Below are 17,454 nucleotides of genomic sequence, written 5' to 3'. Positions count from 1 at the left end.
ATAGATTATAAGGGAAACGTGGAATATGGTAAACAAATGGTAAGGGCACAGAAGAACTCAATGATACACAATCTGATCCTGTCACTTTGGACTGAGAACCATCTGCTAAAATGACTAAAGTGGACGGAACAGGTGAGGTTGAGGTAAGAAGACGCTGATCACCAGTCATATGATGAGTGGCACCTGAATCAATAATCTAAAGACGCGGAGTAGCTGTATTGGACAAGAGACAAATAGGATCATTGTGCTGTGCCAAAGCAACAGCTGGACCCAAAGTAACAGCAAACTGTTGTGCCCTAATCAGCTCATCATATTTTGCAAGAGTTAAATTCACCATACTATCGAGAAGGAGGTCCAGATGGAGACCAAGGGTCAGTATTAATGGAAGCATGTAGACCCCCTAGCTTAGGATGGAGTTCAAAGCAATAATCAACTGTATGTTTTATAAGCTAGCAATGAGTACAAAAGCGACTCCCACGACCTCCTCTACAATCACTATCACCACCACCACGAGTGGTACCTCGGCCTGGAACACCAATGCCATGACCATGGTTAAAACTTTCAGAGTTCCAATTTCCACAACATTACCACGACCACAAGCTCTTGGACCACCATGATCCACCATAGTACTACTGTCTGATATGGACGAAATTTGAGACTAGGAGTGTAACGAGCAGTTCGAGTACACTTCTTCAATGGAAGGTAAAGAGCCAAGAGAAGTAATCTGTTGCCGAAAAGCACTGTGATCTGGACCAAGATCTGGGAGGAAGAGGAATACCACCATTTCTGCTTCTCGTTACTACATTTGAGTAACCGTAGTAGCCGGTGAAAAGTAGGATTTGGGATGCTGATACAAAGACGAAGAATGAGCATAATACTTTGCTAACCCAGTGTCACCAATTTTTGCTTCAAATAAAGCCTCCCGCATAACGCAAACTAGACTCATATTGTTTTGTCCGGAGTAGAGTGAAACACATTTTGTCCAGACCTCACGGGCTATCGCACAATCCACGAAAAGATGGCCGACAAATTCAGCCATGCTTCTCCATAAATGAGTACACAATGCAACATTAGTGACTTTGCTCTCTTCTTGATTAGCTGGATCTGTAGGTTGTTCTTCTTCAAGTCATCTGGACTGATGATTAGCATAAATAAAAATAGAAAGAGCCATTGACCAAGTAGGATAATTGGTATCATCCAACTTAACCAAGGTAGTGTGTAAGCCTATAATGCCATGAGTATCACTGTGATAGGTACCAAAAGATCCTGAACTAGGAGCAACATTAGGGGGAGTCACCCTTGAAACTTTAGACGAAGAGCTTGCTGGATTAGTAGACATATTCACAAACCAAGAATAAAACACCACGCTCACTGCATCACTAAGAGAACTAGAGGGTGAGAGATTCAAAGAAACTTTTGCTCTTTTTTCTTCTTTTTTTCAGACTTACCTTTAGCCGACTATATGAAACCTAGTTGACTAGTCGGGAACCACAACGACAACACTATGAACATATGTGAATCTCACCCAAACCACCACAACTTTGTGATCTAATTATTACATCACCATAAACAAGGCTACTCGACGGGAGGCGTCTCCGGACCAGCAGCAGAAGAAAAAAATTCCTTGGCGCAGTCAACACCTTGGCGCGGCTGACCAGGAGAGCCGAAGTTTGTTGTCTTCTCTTATGTAGGAATGCCATGCTCTGATACCATGTTGTTGGTAAAAGGGAGAATTCAATTTTATTGAGATTAAAAGAAGTGTTTATAGGCTTAACCGTTGTACAATTACATAAATAACCCCAACTTGCTAACACTAGAATAATAGGTTATAAACCCAACAATTTATTTATTTATTTTTTTTTTTGGGGGGAAGGGGGAGCAATATTTATCGCTTTTTCTTTACACGGGGAGGGATAGTCTGATAATTAATTATCTTATGATTATGATTCTGCGAATGCAGAGTTGGTTTTTTCCAGTATTTAGCTTATTAGTTTTGTCTAGTCCTTTCATTTATGTAGCTGCTGTCATTTTATTTTTTATTATCCTCAGCCATTAAAAAATCTACTTCTGCTTACAATTTAGGTATTGCCATCATTAAGAGAGAAGCATGACGAGTTTATGTTGAGAGAGCTTGTCAAAAGGTGGGGGAATTATAAGGTTATGGTCAGATGGCTTTCTCGTTTCTTCTATTATCTAGATCGCTACTTCATTGCAAGGAGATCACTGCTACCCCTTAAAGAAGTTGGCCCGACCTGCTTCCGCGAACTGCTATGAATTCCATGCAATCTTTCGATTTGCTGTTCTCTTTATTTTTATTTATTTATTTATTTTTGCGGATTTAGCTTAGATTGCATCCTAGGATAGTTGTGGCCTTTAGACAGCTCATAATTGTTTCTTTGGTTGACTCTGATAGAGTCATTTTCAGTTTCCTCCATAGATGCTGCACTAGAATTTGACTATTGTACATTGTTTGCTGTTTTAAAGGTATATCAAGAGGTAAAGGTGAAAGTAAGGGATGCTGTGATCTCATTGGTATGTTTATATCTGTTTAACTACTGTCCCTTTTTGTCTTCAATGTAAATGTTGAATTAACTAACAGAAGTTGTTCACATTAGATTGATCAAGAACGTGAAGGCAAGCAAATCAATCAAGCTTTATTGAAGAATATATTGGATTTATTCATGGAAATTGGCACGGGACAAATGGATTATTACAAAGAAGATTTTGAACCAGCTTTGATCAAATATAGTGCTGCGTATTATTCCCGTAAAGCTTCAAGTTGGATTCTAGAGGACTCCTGTCCTGATTATATGTTGAAGGTGGATAAGAATTTATTACCTATCTAATCATTTACATCTTGATGATGATGATATTATTTCATAACGTTTGATGTTTGATATTGGGATTCCCAGGCAGAGGAGTACCTAAAACGAGAGGAAGATAGGGTTTCTCATTACTTGCATTCTAGCAGTGAGCCCAAGCTGCTAGAGGTTTGTCCCTTTACTTGTGTTAATTTTAGTTTTTATGGTTAGTCTGGTGGAACAACTTGTGCTATTAACTGTGTATATAGTTCATATGTTCGATTTTTGTTTAGATTTTTAATATTCCTAGATCTGTTGGAATTTGACCAATACAATTTGAGTTATGATATTATTATCTGTTTGCACTTTCTTTAGAAAGTTCAACATGAGTTGCTATCTGTATATGCAAGCAAATTACTTGAAAAGGAGGACTCAGGATGTCGTGTATTGCTCGGAAATGATAAGGTATTCTAGCTTTGCTTTTGTCCCTTTATGAGCATCTGGTCTTGAATATATTTGAGTTGTATTTACCTACCATGATTTCTGATGCTTTTTAGGGTGAGGATTTGTCGAGGATGTTCAGGCTTTTCTCTAAAATACCAAAAGGCTTGGATCCTGTCGCTAACATATTTCAGCAGGTCCTTTATCCGTGATCCTTATTTCATCCTCATTTGACTGCACTACTCTCTGTTATCCCTTACCTTGTTTTTCGTACCTCATATATCAGCATGTCACTGCCACGGGCACTGTCTTGGTCAAACAAGTGGAAGATGCAGCTGGCAGCAAGGTGGGTTCTCAAATTATCAGTCCATGGTTTTGACTTTTCCTTATGAATTTGCAGAATTTTCTCTATTTCTTTAAAATGAGCAAAGTCTCCTTCCATTCTTTGTATAGTTTGATCGTCGTCGGATACTTAATTTGCTTGCTTTACTCATCAGTTTCTGCTCACCTGTCTCAAAATGATTCTGCGTCCTTCAGTGGTGTCTTGATGATCCAGAATCAACTGACTAAACAGAGAGAGATTTAATTGGATTAACATGGCAAAAGAAAACAAGCTAAGATTTTGGACTGTTTTGGAGTAAAGTCTTATGTCATTCATTGATGTAACCTTCTAGATCAAACAAGCTATGCATATAGTGATTATAACCATAAGATTACTGTCAACCCTTAGCGAAAATGGAATATTTTGATTGTCCACGGCTATCTGGGATACCCTTTCTGGTCAGACTATTTTCCTTCGTACAGAACAGAGACCTGCTTGGATTCTAGTAAGTTTTGTTTTTTTTCAGTTAAAGCGAGTTGCTAGCTACTTGGAGCAGGATGAGTGTCAGGCAGTTAGTTAATATGCTAATTGCAATATAGGTTAGTTGAATCAAAACAGGATTTATTGCTGACTCAGATCACCGTTTTAGAAAAAGTTTCTCGCTCATTCAAAAAGATGGAAATTGATCTTCAAATAAAAAGATTGACCTACTGAAAGAAATGCAGCTCGCCATGACAGGCTAGTTGAGCATTGTCCCCAAACGGAATCTAGAAGGATAGGGCGTGCACGCATGTCTGTGGGCGAGGTGACAACTTCATTTTGGAAGAGAATAACCCAAAGATTAGGAGGAATATGATATGGTGTTCAGAAAGATGTAAATCACACTAGTGACCACTAGATACGCCATTCATTCCAAGATCTGACCACTAGATTTGCCATTCGTATTCCAAGTATACATGTTAGCAAGATAGCTGACACATATACTCTGTTATGTTATTGTTTTAGCAGTCGGGCCTAAGTGAACCATGATTTGAAGTAGTTATTCAATCATTCAACTATGATTGCAATGCAATACTGTGTACCAAGAGAGTTTACTGCATACTCATGCCTGCACTGCTATTATGTATAGTAATGAACCACTGTTCATGAAACATTTGACAGGATTTTTGAACGGTCTACATGTACAGCTGTAGTCTTCTCTTGAACAGATATCGTAGGGAGTTTATTGAAGCTCTATCAATCATTTAGTTTGAATTATATGGGGCAATTTTTTATTTAGGATGATTCTTAGGAAATCGTCCTGCGATGCTTTCTAGCTTTAGGTTTTCATAAAGGAATTTACTCTTCACCAAGTTACCATTTGTGTGTTATTTTATTTTCCAATCTAAATCCAACTCTTAACTTTGGGATTCGTCATCCTTATACTCTGTAGTAATAGTGTGTGGTTTGCACATCTATCAAAAATATGCATACCTTTGTTTTGACTTGTGACATTTTATGAAGCAAGCAATTAATCCCTTCATTTCTTTTCACAGGCCAACAAGAAGTATGTAGTTGGCTTGCAGCAACAGTTAATGCAATCAATCTTCCACTTTTCCTCCATAAGTAGATAAAATTTTGTTGGTCCGTTCAGGAGCATTGATTTAGCTCACTGTTGGCAGGATTTCGTGAGGGAAGTGATTGAGCTGCATGATAAGTATGAGGCATATGTGAATGATTGTTTCCAGAACCACGCCCTTTTCAATAAGGTTCATATCCTGTGATTGAAGTGATTTCAAAAAGCTACATCAGATATATACTCATTTTGATGTTCCTTTTGACAGGCATTTAAAATGGCTTTTGAAACCCTTTGCGACAAGGGTGTTGGTGGAAGCTCAATGGCAGAGCTAGTGGCTACTTTTTGTAACGATATACTAAGGAAGCGAAGTAAAAAATTGAGCGATATTGAAGAAACGCTTGAGAAGGTCTGTTGTTTGGACATTAATTTTTGTAATGTAGTCTAGCATCATTTTTTTAAGTATCACAGGTGGTTATTGTACCTTTTGCAGGTAATAAAGCTGCTCTCATATATCAGTGGCAAGGATCTTTTTGCTGGGTTCTATTGGTAATATATTTAGCATTGGAGGTGTACATTCATGGGCGCATAGCCTACTGACCATATTGTTGGACACGAAGTTAACTAAATCTTTTGTCACAGTATCCACAATATACTATGTAAAAGATAGTTCATGATATATTGAAATGAGTTAATACTACAAAAAACCCCAAATTGGTATACCCGTGATCAATTTATCCCAAACTAATTTTTTGACCATAAAAAATCATAAACTGATACTCTTTTGACAGATTTACCTTATATTGATACACTCATGACAAATTTACTCTTTATTAATTTTTATTAAATTTTAATGTCAAATTGCTGAATTGGATGACATGTGACAATTAACTGGTATACCAGTGTAGGATTTTGCTATCCATTTGTCACAGTTGCGCCAGTTTTGTGATTCTTTATGGTATTAGTACAATTTAACAAAGGGTAATTTGTCTTAAATGCACTAGTTTGGGAGGTTTTGTGGTTATTTGGAATAAATTTGTTATAGGTGTGTCAATTTAAAGTTTCCGATGCTAAAAAATTAGTTTAGGGTAAATTTGTCACGGGATACCGGTCTAGGGGTTTTTCGTGATATTAACCCAATTGAAATTAGGCTTACTAGTTTTCTACCTAATTATTTAGATACCTCAAAACTAGTTCTATCAGTTTCTTGAATACTTCAATATCATAGGATACTAGACCCTTGAGTAAAGGGTGCAAGTTTACCGAGGGTACTGTGCTAGTCTTTATGCCAATGATCTTCAAGATGAAGAACCTATATTCTCAAGATTGATTTCCTCTCTTCTGTACTCTATAGTAAAAGAAAAATAAGATCATTCCCATAATCAATTTACAGTGACTCTGAGAATATATATCAAGCATGTTAATCATGTCTGCAAATAAATTTCCATGCATTAGAATATGAAACTTAGCCATATCAATTTTTGAGAAAATGCCTTATCCATGGGGTCTGTTATGTGGATCCATTTAATATTCCATTTTGGTCGTTATCCATTATAATTGAGGCTTGATAATGCCATTAAACTGCTTAATAATAATCATCAAAACTGGCAGGAAGAAGCTTGCTACACGACTTCTCTTTGATAATAGTGCCAATGATGACCATGAGAGATGTATGCTCATGAAATTAAAGCAGCAATGCGGTCCTCAGTTCACATTAAAGATGGAAGATATGGTTGGTGTTCCTAGATTTCCTCCTTGAGAACTAGTTTCACCTGCAGCATTATGTTCCTAACTCACTTCTCTGTGTTCCAGGTCACGGATTGGACATCAGGAAAGGATCACCAAACTATTTTTGAAGAGTATCTAAAAAAAAATCCAGATGCAAATCCTGGCATTGACTTGAAAGTCACGACTCTGAATACTGATTTTTGGCCGAGTTACAAGTCCTTCGATTTGAACCTTCCGGCAGAAGTGGTACTTGCAGAATTTTGCTGAGATATAAAATTTGAGTTTTGTCTGATGTTCATAGGCAATTTCCAATAGTTGAGATTGATTACTTACTCTGAGTTAGAGGTTATTGTTAATTTCTGGTTGTTTCAGCAAAAGGGTGTCGAAGTTTTCAGGGAATTCTACCAGACAAAAATGAAGAAGCGAAAGCTTGCATGGATTTATTCATTAGGGACGTGTAACATTATTGGTAAATTTGAGCCAAAAACCATGGAGTTGATAGTGACAACATACCAGGTAATTTGTTTTTTAACTTTTTGTTTTCATCAATTTTGACGTCTGGTAGACTTTGGGATTTGTTATTTCGTGTTATGTATTTTTTCACTTGAAAAAGTTTTATCCCTCTCTATTGCTTTGTAGGCCTCAGCTCTGTTGTTATTCAACTCTTCTGATAGACTGACTTACTCGGCGATAATGACCCGGTTGAATTTGACTGATGATGATGTTGTGAGGATTCTCCACTCCTTATCATGTGCCAAGTACAGGATCCTTAACAAAGAACCAAACACAAAAAGCATTGCGCCTACTGACCACTTTGAATTCAACTCCAAGTTCACCAACAAAATGCGGAGGATCAGGGTATAACCGACTGTTTTTGGATTTTCCTGAGTTGTCTGACCTTGTCTTTGTACATCGACCTTTAATTGCAATCCTGTTTTGGTTTTTTCTGCCCTAATTTATCAGTGCAGTCTTGTCTTAATATTTCCCAACGTGCAGATTCCTCTTCCCCCTGTGGATGAGAAGAAGAAAGTGATAGAAGATGTCGATAGGGATCGGAGATACGCAATTGATGCCTCAATTGTGCGTATCATGAAGCATCGAAAAGATTTGCGTTATCAGCAGCTGGTCTGGGAGTGTAAGGAGCAGTTGTGTCGCATTTTTAAGGTCTTTACTGGACACTCTGCCGACTCATTGCCTTCGTCCTGGTTTGGTCAGTTTTAATTGACTGATATTGTTTTACTGCAGCCTGATCTTGAGGCAATCAAGAAAAGGATTGAGATATTGATCACTAAAGACTACATGGTGAGGGATAAAGACAACGCCATTTTGCTCAGATATGTGCCATGACATTTTCTGGATGCTCGTCCAGATGGAGTGACTGCTCCTGCAATGGCAGGGGAACAAGTTTCGAGGTCCCTTTGGTGGTGGTGCTGAAAACAATGTAATCACGTCTAGGGTGTGCAACCAAAACAATTCTACCTAAGAAGCGGACCGCACCACCTGAAAAATGGGTCTAGGACTGTTTCCATTGGAACCGGGACGGGAATGGGTTCCAAAATTTTGAAACCTATTAAGTGAATACCCACTCAAGAACCGGATCAAAATTTTCTATAAATGAATGGGGAATTGAGTTTTATAATTTATGTTTTATGTTACATATTTGATTTTTTTTATGATTTATAATTGTATGTAACTTCATATTCATCGTATTAATAGTTGTTTTTGGCAAATTGTCTTTGGAGTCTTAAACTTATTGTATGGATGCTAATTTAGTCATAATTTTTCTAATTTTGCCAATTTAGTTCTAAACATTTGTGAGTGTTGATACATGAATTTTTGTCGAAGTTTTAAATATCCATTTATTTGGCAAAAATATAAAAATTTATAAAAAGATACCAAAAAAAGAAGAAGAAAAATGAAATCAAAATGAACAAAAATCGAGTGGGCCGGCATGCCTGACCCACTTGATTAACTTTTGGCCCAATTTCCATTATTTTCCTTTTTATAAGCCCACAATTTAAGCCGAAGAAAGAGAAGAAAGAAGCCCAGCCCCTCTCTTCCATTCTTGCGGAAAACATGCCTGTGAGCGTGGAAAGGAATGAGTGACGCGCGGTTGACCGTCGGCGAGCGTGGGTGCCCGTGAGCGACGGACAAGTGATGGGCGTGTGATGTGACCAGGGCCAAGAGCCTTCTAGAATACATGAGCTGGATAACGGAAAAGATTCTCGGCAGAGGCGAGAGGAGCATGCTGGAGGGACTGAGGTGCTCGACCAAGAAAAGCCATGGAGAAGCTCGGCTGAGGGGGCGGCCTTGGCTAAAACGAGAACCAGAGAATAAGGCCATTGGAGACGGAGAGGGAGAGCGTCGGTTGAGAGGGAGGATGGATCATTTTCCTTCTTTTGCTCGGTGAAGTGAAGGGATTTCTGGTTTCGGTTCGGAGGTGAGCAAGGTTCTGCATAAAGTGAAAGGAACAAAGCTTGAAGAAGGAAGGTGGCCAAACTTCTCTGGCATTGGCGATCCTCGTCCTGCCGGAGGGTATTTTGTAGGCCGTCTAAACGGTTTCCCAAGATCGACATAGCTAGAAAATCGAACATCCTAAGGTTGAAGACGATGATTTGTGTACCTGATTTTGAATTCATCATTCTTGGAGCAAAATGATAGCAATCCAAGCCTTCAATGCTGAAGATCTTCTCCTCTATAACTCTCGGTTGAGACCGCCACTCATAGATTACCTTATGTGAGTTGAGAGAGAATTTTGGAAGAGTGAAAGCTAAAGAAGGGATCTTAGCGCTATTTATAGGGTTTTGGACGGACCCTCTCATCACGGGCCAGGCCCAACTCGGCTCACACAAGCCAGGCCCATATTCGACTGTTAAGAAATTTTATGCTTTACTTTATTAGACTAACTCCGTAAAACGGTAATTACAATCTTAATTAATATAGCCCACATAAGGAAAATTCTTACATATTTCACGCGACCGCCAGCCACCGCCTTTGTCCATGGTTGAGCAGAGGTCTTCCCTCTCGTCTCATCGATTGTTCGAAGCTTTGCCAGCGGCCGTACGACTCTAGAATTCTACCCCAAACCAGGTAGGAGTTCGCTCTCAAACACCACATTTTCAGCCCTGTTTCATTGAGCCCGAGATCTGATTTTTTATTTTGAGATCATAGGCGTTTGATATTGTAATAAGACTGAGCTATAATCTATGATGTAGGTTCATGTTTTCATGTGTCGAGATTTGAGACTCAGTTCATCATGAATATCAATCTGGAGCTTGTTTTATAAAATGCACACCATTTTTGTTAGAATGCTTGATAGAAGACCGGAAAAATTCTCGTGTTTAAACTCGAAACCGATCTCATTTGTTTCTGTATTCGTCGAACCCTATTGGATTTCTTCATATTTTGCTATGTTTTTATGTGAATTCGCGTTGTGTTTTGTGCTGCCCATGTTTGCCTTGCATACGCCCCTTCATCAGAGCCCCTCACCGGCGAGCCCCCGTCCATGGTTCAAGGCTATTTGAGTCAAATTCTCTCTATTTTAACGTGGTTGTGCTTGTTTGTTTGCTGAGTTGCTAGTATTAGAAATTTGAGTCCCGGGTTGTCCATTTTTGGTATTCGGTGATCGCCGGAGTGGCAAACCGGAGGTGAGAGGCGCTGGGTCTCTTGACCCAATCCGGTTTTAGTCCAACCCAGATCGATAGGGTCCGCGTCGGGTCTCTTGACCTGGTCCAAATTTCTTTTACATAAATATTAAAAATAATAAATAATAATAATAATAATAATTTTTAAAAAATCTAAAAAAATAATATAAATTTAAAATTCAGAAAATAATAAAATTTTAGAAAATCAATAAATAATTTAGGATTTTAGAAAATTATTAAAAAATTTGGAAAATTCAGAAAATCATTAAAAAAATAGAAAATCCAGAAAATAATTAAAAATTATTAGAAAAATCATAAAAAAATCCAGGAAATTATAAAAATTCAAAAAAAAAAAAAATCCAATAAAAATTACAAACTCTTAAAAATATTAAAACCCAATATTGGACAATCCTTTAAGGGCTTTACAATTGTTTTGTTTTGTTTTTTTTTGCGTTGTCTTTTTTATCTTTAGAGACAATATTAAGATGTTTGTGTGCTTTCCTTTACGGTTATATTTGATTGCAGTTTTCAATATCTTGGGTGTTACTTTCTTACTTTAATAGGGTTAGGACATTATAGTGTTAGCTAGCATGTGATCTGGCTAGGTACAAAAAGGGCGTTAACCTTAAGGCTACCATAATTAAGTCCCCGAAGTTCGAATCTCTAATTACGTAAATAGTAAGATATTCTCCCATATCTCACTGGGTTTCTAATCGACCCAAAAAAGGCTAGTGGTGACTCTTTTATTAAAATTTGCATAGGCTTAAGTCGATTAAATTTTGAACGCCCGATATTGCGTGAGATTCAGCTTGGAAGAGTCTACAACTAGATCGTGTATCGTAAGTCTATCTTTTAGACAACACCCCTAAAGTTTTATTTTTTATTTTTTGAAGAAAGAAGTGCTAATATGACAAGTTCTTCCTCAGTCCAAAGTTTTTTTCCCCCTTTTGTTGAGCTCTTTCATGACCTTGAGTTTCAAGCTCGACGAGCCATGGTAGCATCTTCTTAGCTCAAAGCAACTAGCAGCCGTGAGCTTCGAGCTTGAATGGCAACCATGGTTGGTGGCCTCATGAGTAAACTTGTTAAATGGATGGGATAGGTCATAAATGGTCCGACTCAAATCGACCCATTTAACCCATTTATAACATATTAATTGTAGTGCAAAATTCTCGACCCATACCAAATATGACCCATTCTCAATACATACCCGACAATTTAACTAAACCTAAGAAAACTTAATATTTTATGATTTTTTCTTTAAAAAAAAGGTATTGCTAATACACTTTCATGCAATGCAAATTTAGTTGACAATTTCTATAAATTTTTTTAAATAAGCATTCATTTGTTTCTTGGAAAATATTTTCAAAAAGTATTTTTTAGGAAAATACAATTTTTTTTTTTTTTTTGCTTGAAATCTAAAAATAAATTAGAAAATATTTTCCGCAATTTAGTATGAAAAATATGACTAAATTTTCCTTCATGACTCCTTTTAACATTTTATTTTTATTTTTAAATCAAAATTTAATTATTTTTTTATGTTTTTAAAAAGTATAATTTTTAATTTTTTTCTTATTCTTCGGCCAATCGCCAGCCACAACAACGGTCAATGATCGACCTCACCAGATGTTGGCAAGGCCATTGCCTAGCCAAATTGGCGAGCTCGAATCTTGCTAGTCACTAGCAACCTTGAGGCTCACTTGGCCAGTCGCCAAGTAAGGAAGATGGAAGAAAAAAAGAAAAATGAAATATAAAACATAATTATAATTTCGATTTTTATATATATACTTTTATAAGGCTAAATAGGGAAAGAGAAAGCGTGAGCTTTAAGTTGAAAATGAGTTCTAAGTATGATCCATTTAAGACTCATTTCTTTTAGCCTTTCAATTTTTAAACCCATTTAAGTAGTCTTTTCAAGATGTAAGTAATCCATATATGACTCATTTATGTTTTAAATGGGTCATATATAGATTTAAAACTCATTTTGACAGGTCTACTCACAAGTTAGTTATTTATTTGCATATTTCTATTTCATCGTGCTCATTTCTGTCGACCTTGCTGCCATGGCAGCCACATGATTCGAAGCCAGATCTGGCTAAATCCTGCTTTTGGATGAGATGACAATCGTCGCAAACTTCGAAGCCAAATCTAGCCGCAAACCGCACGGTGGACAAGCTCCACAGCACTGCTCGAGCTCGGCTTTGCCCACGGCTTTGAGGGTCAAACTCAGATCCGGGTGTCAAGCTCGGCTCGTGGTGGGAGCTTGAACCTAGGTTTGGAAGCGAGCTCCATTACACGTCGAGCTCGACCCTGAATCTGGGCTTGAGCTCGAACCTTGATTTTCGATCGAGCTCGATTGAGGTCCGCCATGGCATCGAGCTCAAAGATAGCAAAGAGGCCTAGACGAAGAGGCAGGCTGACGGAGCTTAGTGGCCCAAGGCTACGGCGGATGTTGCCTTTTTTTTTTTTTTCTTTTTTTCAGTTTTTCTTTTTTTTTGGTCGAAGCTTTTTTTTAGCTTGAAAAGTTGAAGATGAATGATGATGAAAAGCACGCAAGAATTATTTTTTCCTTTTTTTTTTTCAAATTTCAATTTGTTTTCTAACGTAGCGCTTGGTGTATGCCACATTAGCGTGTGTTAAAAAAAAGATTAAATGTATTAAAAATCTTAAAACTTATTGCAAAAATGTAATTAAATTATAAAACTTTCAAAAAAGCACAATCAAGTCCTTAAATTTGTGCTTGGTGCAATTAAATCCCTCTTTTAACTTCGTTCAATTTGGCTAGCGGAAAACCGTAACATGATCATCAGTTTTATTGTGCCTTGACCATCACCAAGTGCATATTTTCGAGAAACAAAGTTCTCAATATTTCAAACAAATCTTTGTCGAAGATTCTAGAAAGGTCCAACAAAGCCACGGCTTCTTTGAAACTTTTATGAGCCTCAAAATTGGACTAGAAAAAGAGGAAAATACCGTGCTCTCATTTGAGTTGAGAAAAGTTAAGACACTTGAAAACTATTTTTACTCTTCTAAGCTCCATATGCTTTACAAAAATAAAATATTTAGAAAATATTTTTCAGAAAATTATCACTTATATTGTTTAGGTAATTTAATGAATGTAAAATATTCTCGTCGTCCATAAAAATATTTAGGCATGTATTTTTATTGGTAATGAAAACATTTTCATTGATGAATAATATTAAGTAACAATTATAATTATTTCCATAAAAAGATTTTTTTTTTTTTTTATGCAACAAGCACGTTGACATGTGATTTTCCCTCTCGATCAATGATTTTCCCTCTGTTCCTGAAAATTATTTTTCCAGCTTTTGTCAAGAGTAAAGGCCCATATAGATGATTCCACTTCAAATTGACTAATAGAGGATGCCAACGTAGTTTATTTTATTATTTTTTAGGATGAATGCACAAGAAGTTCTAAAACTTGTAACAAATAAGAGCTTGACCTTGCCAATCACTGGCTAGTCTACTTTGACCGGCTAAGGATGTTTTCATCCAAATACAATTTTAATTTTTTTTTATTATTTTTTTCTTCTTTTTTGTTTTTCCCCCTTTCTAGCAAGGGTTGGTAGGCATTGGAAAGGGCCTACGGCCCTTGTTGGGTACGGGCGAGGCGACCCTCGCGCAAATTTGGCGAGGTTAGCCTCACTTGGGGGTGGTGAGGCGCCCAACCCTATCCAAGCATTACTGATGGTCGACTGGTCACTAGCGAAGAAGAAAGAAAAAAAATTAAGAAAAAAGGAAAAAATTCTAAAAAAGGGTAAAGGACGAAAATGCCCTTGATCAGTCGGAAAGTGAGGTTCTTATTTGAAATAAGATCCACTTCAGGCCCCTATTTGAAAAATAACGGCATTTCAAGCTCTTATTTGAAATAATGCCCACTTCATATCATTATTTGAAAAAGTGAGGGTATTTGATGCCTTGTTTGGAATTTTTCCAAAAAAAGATAAGAATTAGAAAATATAGGTAAAATCCTCATTTCTACTTCTCCAACAATCCTCATCCAGGTGTTGGCCGAGGCTGGTGACTTTCAATTTTTACATGATGAAGAAGAAAGGATAAGATTGATTTGTCTGTTCTGGATTTCGATTTCCTTGGCAACCAAAGCAGAGTCCAATTTTGTCTAGCCAATTAATCAAAATTTTGTCTAGCCATCAACCTTAAGCTCCCGACTAGCCTTGTCATTGAACAAATGAAGAAAAGAAATGCCTAAATTGCTTAGTCAGAAGATATGTCTGAGCTTCCTTACCATAAGCAGCATTTCCAATCCTGACCTGTTCTTGAACCAAAAAGTGACTCCCACGCATGCCAACATGAGGACGGCGCTTATCTCCAGGATATAAATACGACCTTCAAGCTCTTCCGAAGTGCGTCCGACCTTCCCTCTCGCCGGAAACGCCCGAGTGCTATGGACTGTTTGATTATGGAAAAGGAAGTCGAGATCTAGGTCTGACTAGCAATGATTGCCACCATTGCGGTCACGATGAACATGGGGCAATATACCTAGTTTTGCGAAATTTATTCAAATTTGAGTATAGCGCGCATAAAGTATGATGGTTTATTATCATATTAAGGGATAATGGCATAAACGGTCAATGAACTTTAACTCAATATACAATATGATTTTTGAATTTTTAATTTGTTTAATGTGATATCTGAACTTTAACACGATGTGTAATATATGATAATGTAGCCCCTAAACTTTTAGTATGTGTTTAGTTTAATCTTTGAACTATGTGAAATTTTCAATATTGTCATTTGTTCAATGTGATCATATTGGGTTTTAGGGATCGCATACATGTTGGATCAAAGTTGAAGGATCATTTATGTCATTTTTCCCCATATTAAGTAAGCGTGAAGCACCTGAAAAGGCAATAATGACAAGACGCTCGGAATGAAACTATAAAAATGGTCGCGCAAAGTTGAGCAACCATTTCTATCATTTCCCATACTAGGTCAAAGTTGTTTTTTTTTTTTTTTTTTGCTTTTTCTGTTGTAAATAAATGTACTCAAAATTAATCAGTCTGTTCTAAAGCACAACATTCTAGTTGAACATAATTAAAGCACTTAAAACATTCCCCAAAAAATTACACCTCTCTCTTTCTCTCTCTAATTTTTTAATTGAGTTGCAATTGAACATGAAACTACTTGTTTCGTGTATGCAGTTTCCAAGAACTCAATTCATACAGAAAATTCAATAATGAAAGAAAATCCTACAAAATTTATAAGTCGAGATTTTTATTTTTTAACTTATCAAGGACTCATATACATTTTATCTCGTGTAAGTATATTCAAATTTTTCGTCAACAAATTCTCAACCCCCCTCCGAACGTCAATTCCAATCCTAGCATCGATGCCTTTCAAACCTTCTTGAGCTACAGGATTCAAGATGCGATCACAATCACGAACATGGAAGAATTTCCCCTCACATAGCAACGTGATTGGAATTTTATCACTCATGTCACCATTTTAAATTGGCATTATCTAAGGTGGTAGAAAACATTTTTGAGTGATTAAATATTTTGATTAAGGTAACCATAGTTCAAGCTTCACGATGTTGATTTGAACACGTGATGTTACCATTATTAGCAATTTGATAACTAACCATGGTCGACAAAAGGACGGACTCAATTGTACGGGAGGATCCAACCCGGAATCCAAAGGAAAAATCGGATTTTATAATAGTTAGTATTGCTCAATTTATTTCACGGTGAATAAATAATTTAATTTTTTTAAAATAATTACTTGTGCCGTCTTGAAATAATCTCATGATCACAATAACTTATGTTTGAAAATTTTCATGAATGATTACGATATTTTTATTCGTTAATTTTTTTTGTAAGTGATATAAATATTTATATTTTCAGGAAAAATATTTTGGAAATGATTGATTCCCCGCTAAATAGACTAAGCCACCATTTCGAGCGGGGAAAGAAAAAGAAAAACCCGGATTTCAAGCTGTGTCTTCGTGCCTTTGCCTTCTGTGGTTTCGCATCTCCTATTTCCGCAATCAATATTACTTCATTAAATTCGCATAAAATGAAAAATTTTAAAAATATTTTTCATGAAATGATCGCTCGAGTCGTGTTGAAATAATCAATCGACAATAAATATTTTCATCATTGCAATAATTTATGTTTTGAATGTTCTCGTGGTGAAAATATTTGCCGTTTATTAATTTTTTTATGAGCGGTATAAATTATTATTTTTTATAGAAAATATTTCTTAAAATGATTGATTTTCCGTTGAATAAAGGAAACTGTCCCACCAACCGCTTTGGGTGCGAATGGTAACGTTTTTGTTCTTTTTTTTGTTCTAAGGAACGAAATAAAAAAAAAAAAGTTTATGTTCCAGGTTAAACAATTTTTGACCGAAAAAAATGCGTTTGGTAAATTTGTTCGGGAATAAAAAATGAATAGAAACACGTTTGGTAAATTTTATTCTTTTTTTGTTTCTTTTAATTTTTTAATATTTTTATTTTATTTTTCATTTTTTCCTTTCTTTTTATTTTTCTTCTTTTGGCCGGTCCCCCCCCCCTCCCAGCGACTAGCCGACGGGGGCCGGCCTCGCCGCGCGCGCGAGGCTCGGCCGGCCCGGGGCCGGCGACGCTCCGGCGAGGTCGTCGACCCTCGACGGTTCGCCGGCCCTTGACGGCCGGCGGCCATGGCCAGGCGGCAACCTGCCAAAGGAAAAAAGAAAAAAAGAAGAAGAAAAGAGAAGAGAAAGAAGATGGAAGTGTTTCTTCAAAATTGTTTCTATAACAAAAAGAACTTTTTGTGTTTCTTTTTCGCTCCAATTTTGTTCCGAGAATAAAAAAACAAAAAAGAAACAGAAACGCAACTAACCACGTTTCTGTTCTTTTTTTTTCTGGGAAAGGAAGAGAAAAACAAAAATCTGTTCCAGGAACACTTTTGACAAACATTACCACGCAGGCCTTTCTTTTCACAC

At 36.9% G+C, this 17,454-nt stretch overlaps 1 protein-coding gene across 1 annotated transcript; it reads left to right on the top strand.

The window, feature by feature from the left end:
- The first annotated feature begins 695 nt into the window (after positions 1 to 695).
- Positions 696 to 8,519, top strand: LOC104426032 (cullin-1). Its single transcript, XM_039306865.1, has 17 exons — positions 696 to 702; positions 2,414 to 2,532; positions 2,616 to 2,819; positions 2,913 to 2,990; positions 3,177 to 3,266; positions 3,359 to 3,407; positions 3,529 to 3,588; positions 5,100 to 5,110; positions 5,226 to 5,312; positions 5,388 to 5,528; positions 5,613 to 5,668; positions 6,731 to 6,851; positions 6,932 to 7,093; positions 7,220 to 7,363; positions 7,487 to 7,705; positions 7,844 to 8,011; positions 8,093 to 8,519. Exons 1-17 carry the CDS (start codon positions 696 to 698, stop codon positions 8,192 to 8,194), a joined length of 1,818 nt encoding a protein of 605 aa, XP_039162799.1. The 3' UTR covers positions 8,195 to 8,519.
- Positions 8,520 to 17,454: the final 8,935 nt, after the last annotated feature.

Source organism: Eucalyptus grandis, chromosome 2, assembly GCF_016545825.1.
Source record: "Eucalyptus grandis isolate ANBG69807.140 chromosome 2, ASM1654582v1, whole genome shotgun sequence".
NCBI lineage: Eukaryota > Viridiplantae > Streptophyta > Magnoliopsida > Myrtales > Myrtaceae > Eucalyptus > Eucalyptus grandis.
Note: the sequence above shows the minus strand (reverse complement) of the source record. Positions and strands in the feature narration are given on the sequence as shown.

Excerpts from the sequence above, each read along its gene's own strand:
- LOC104426032 (XM_039306865.1), top strand. Across the intron at positions 2,820-2,912 it reads GTCCTGATTATATGTTGAAG|GCAGAGGAGTACCTAAAACG; the intron begins GTGGATAAGAAT and ends TGGGATTCCCAG. Across the intron at positions 5,313-5,387 it reads ACCACGCCCTTTTCAATAAG|GCATTTAAAATGGCTTTTGA; the intron begins GTTCATATCCTG and ends TCCTTTTGACAG.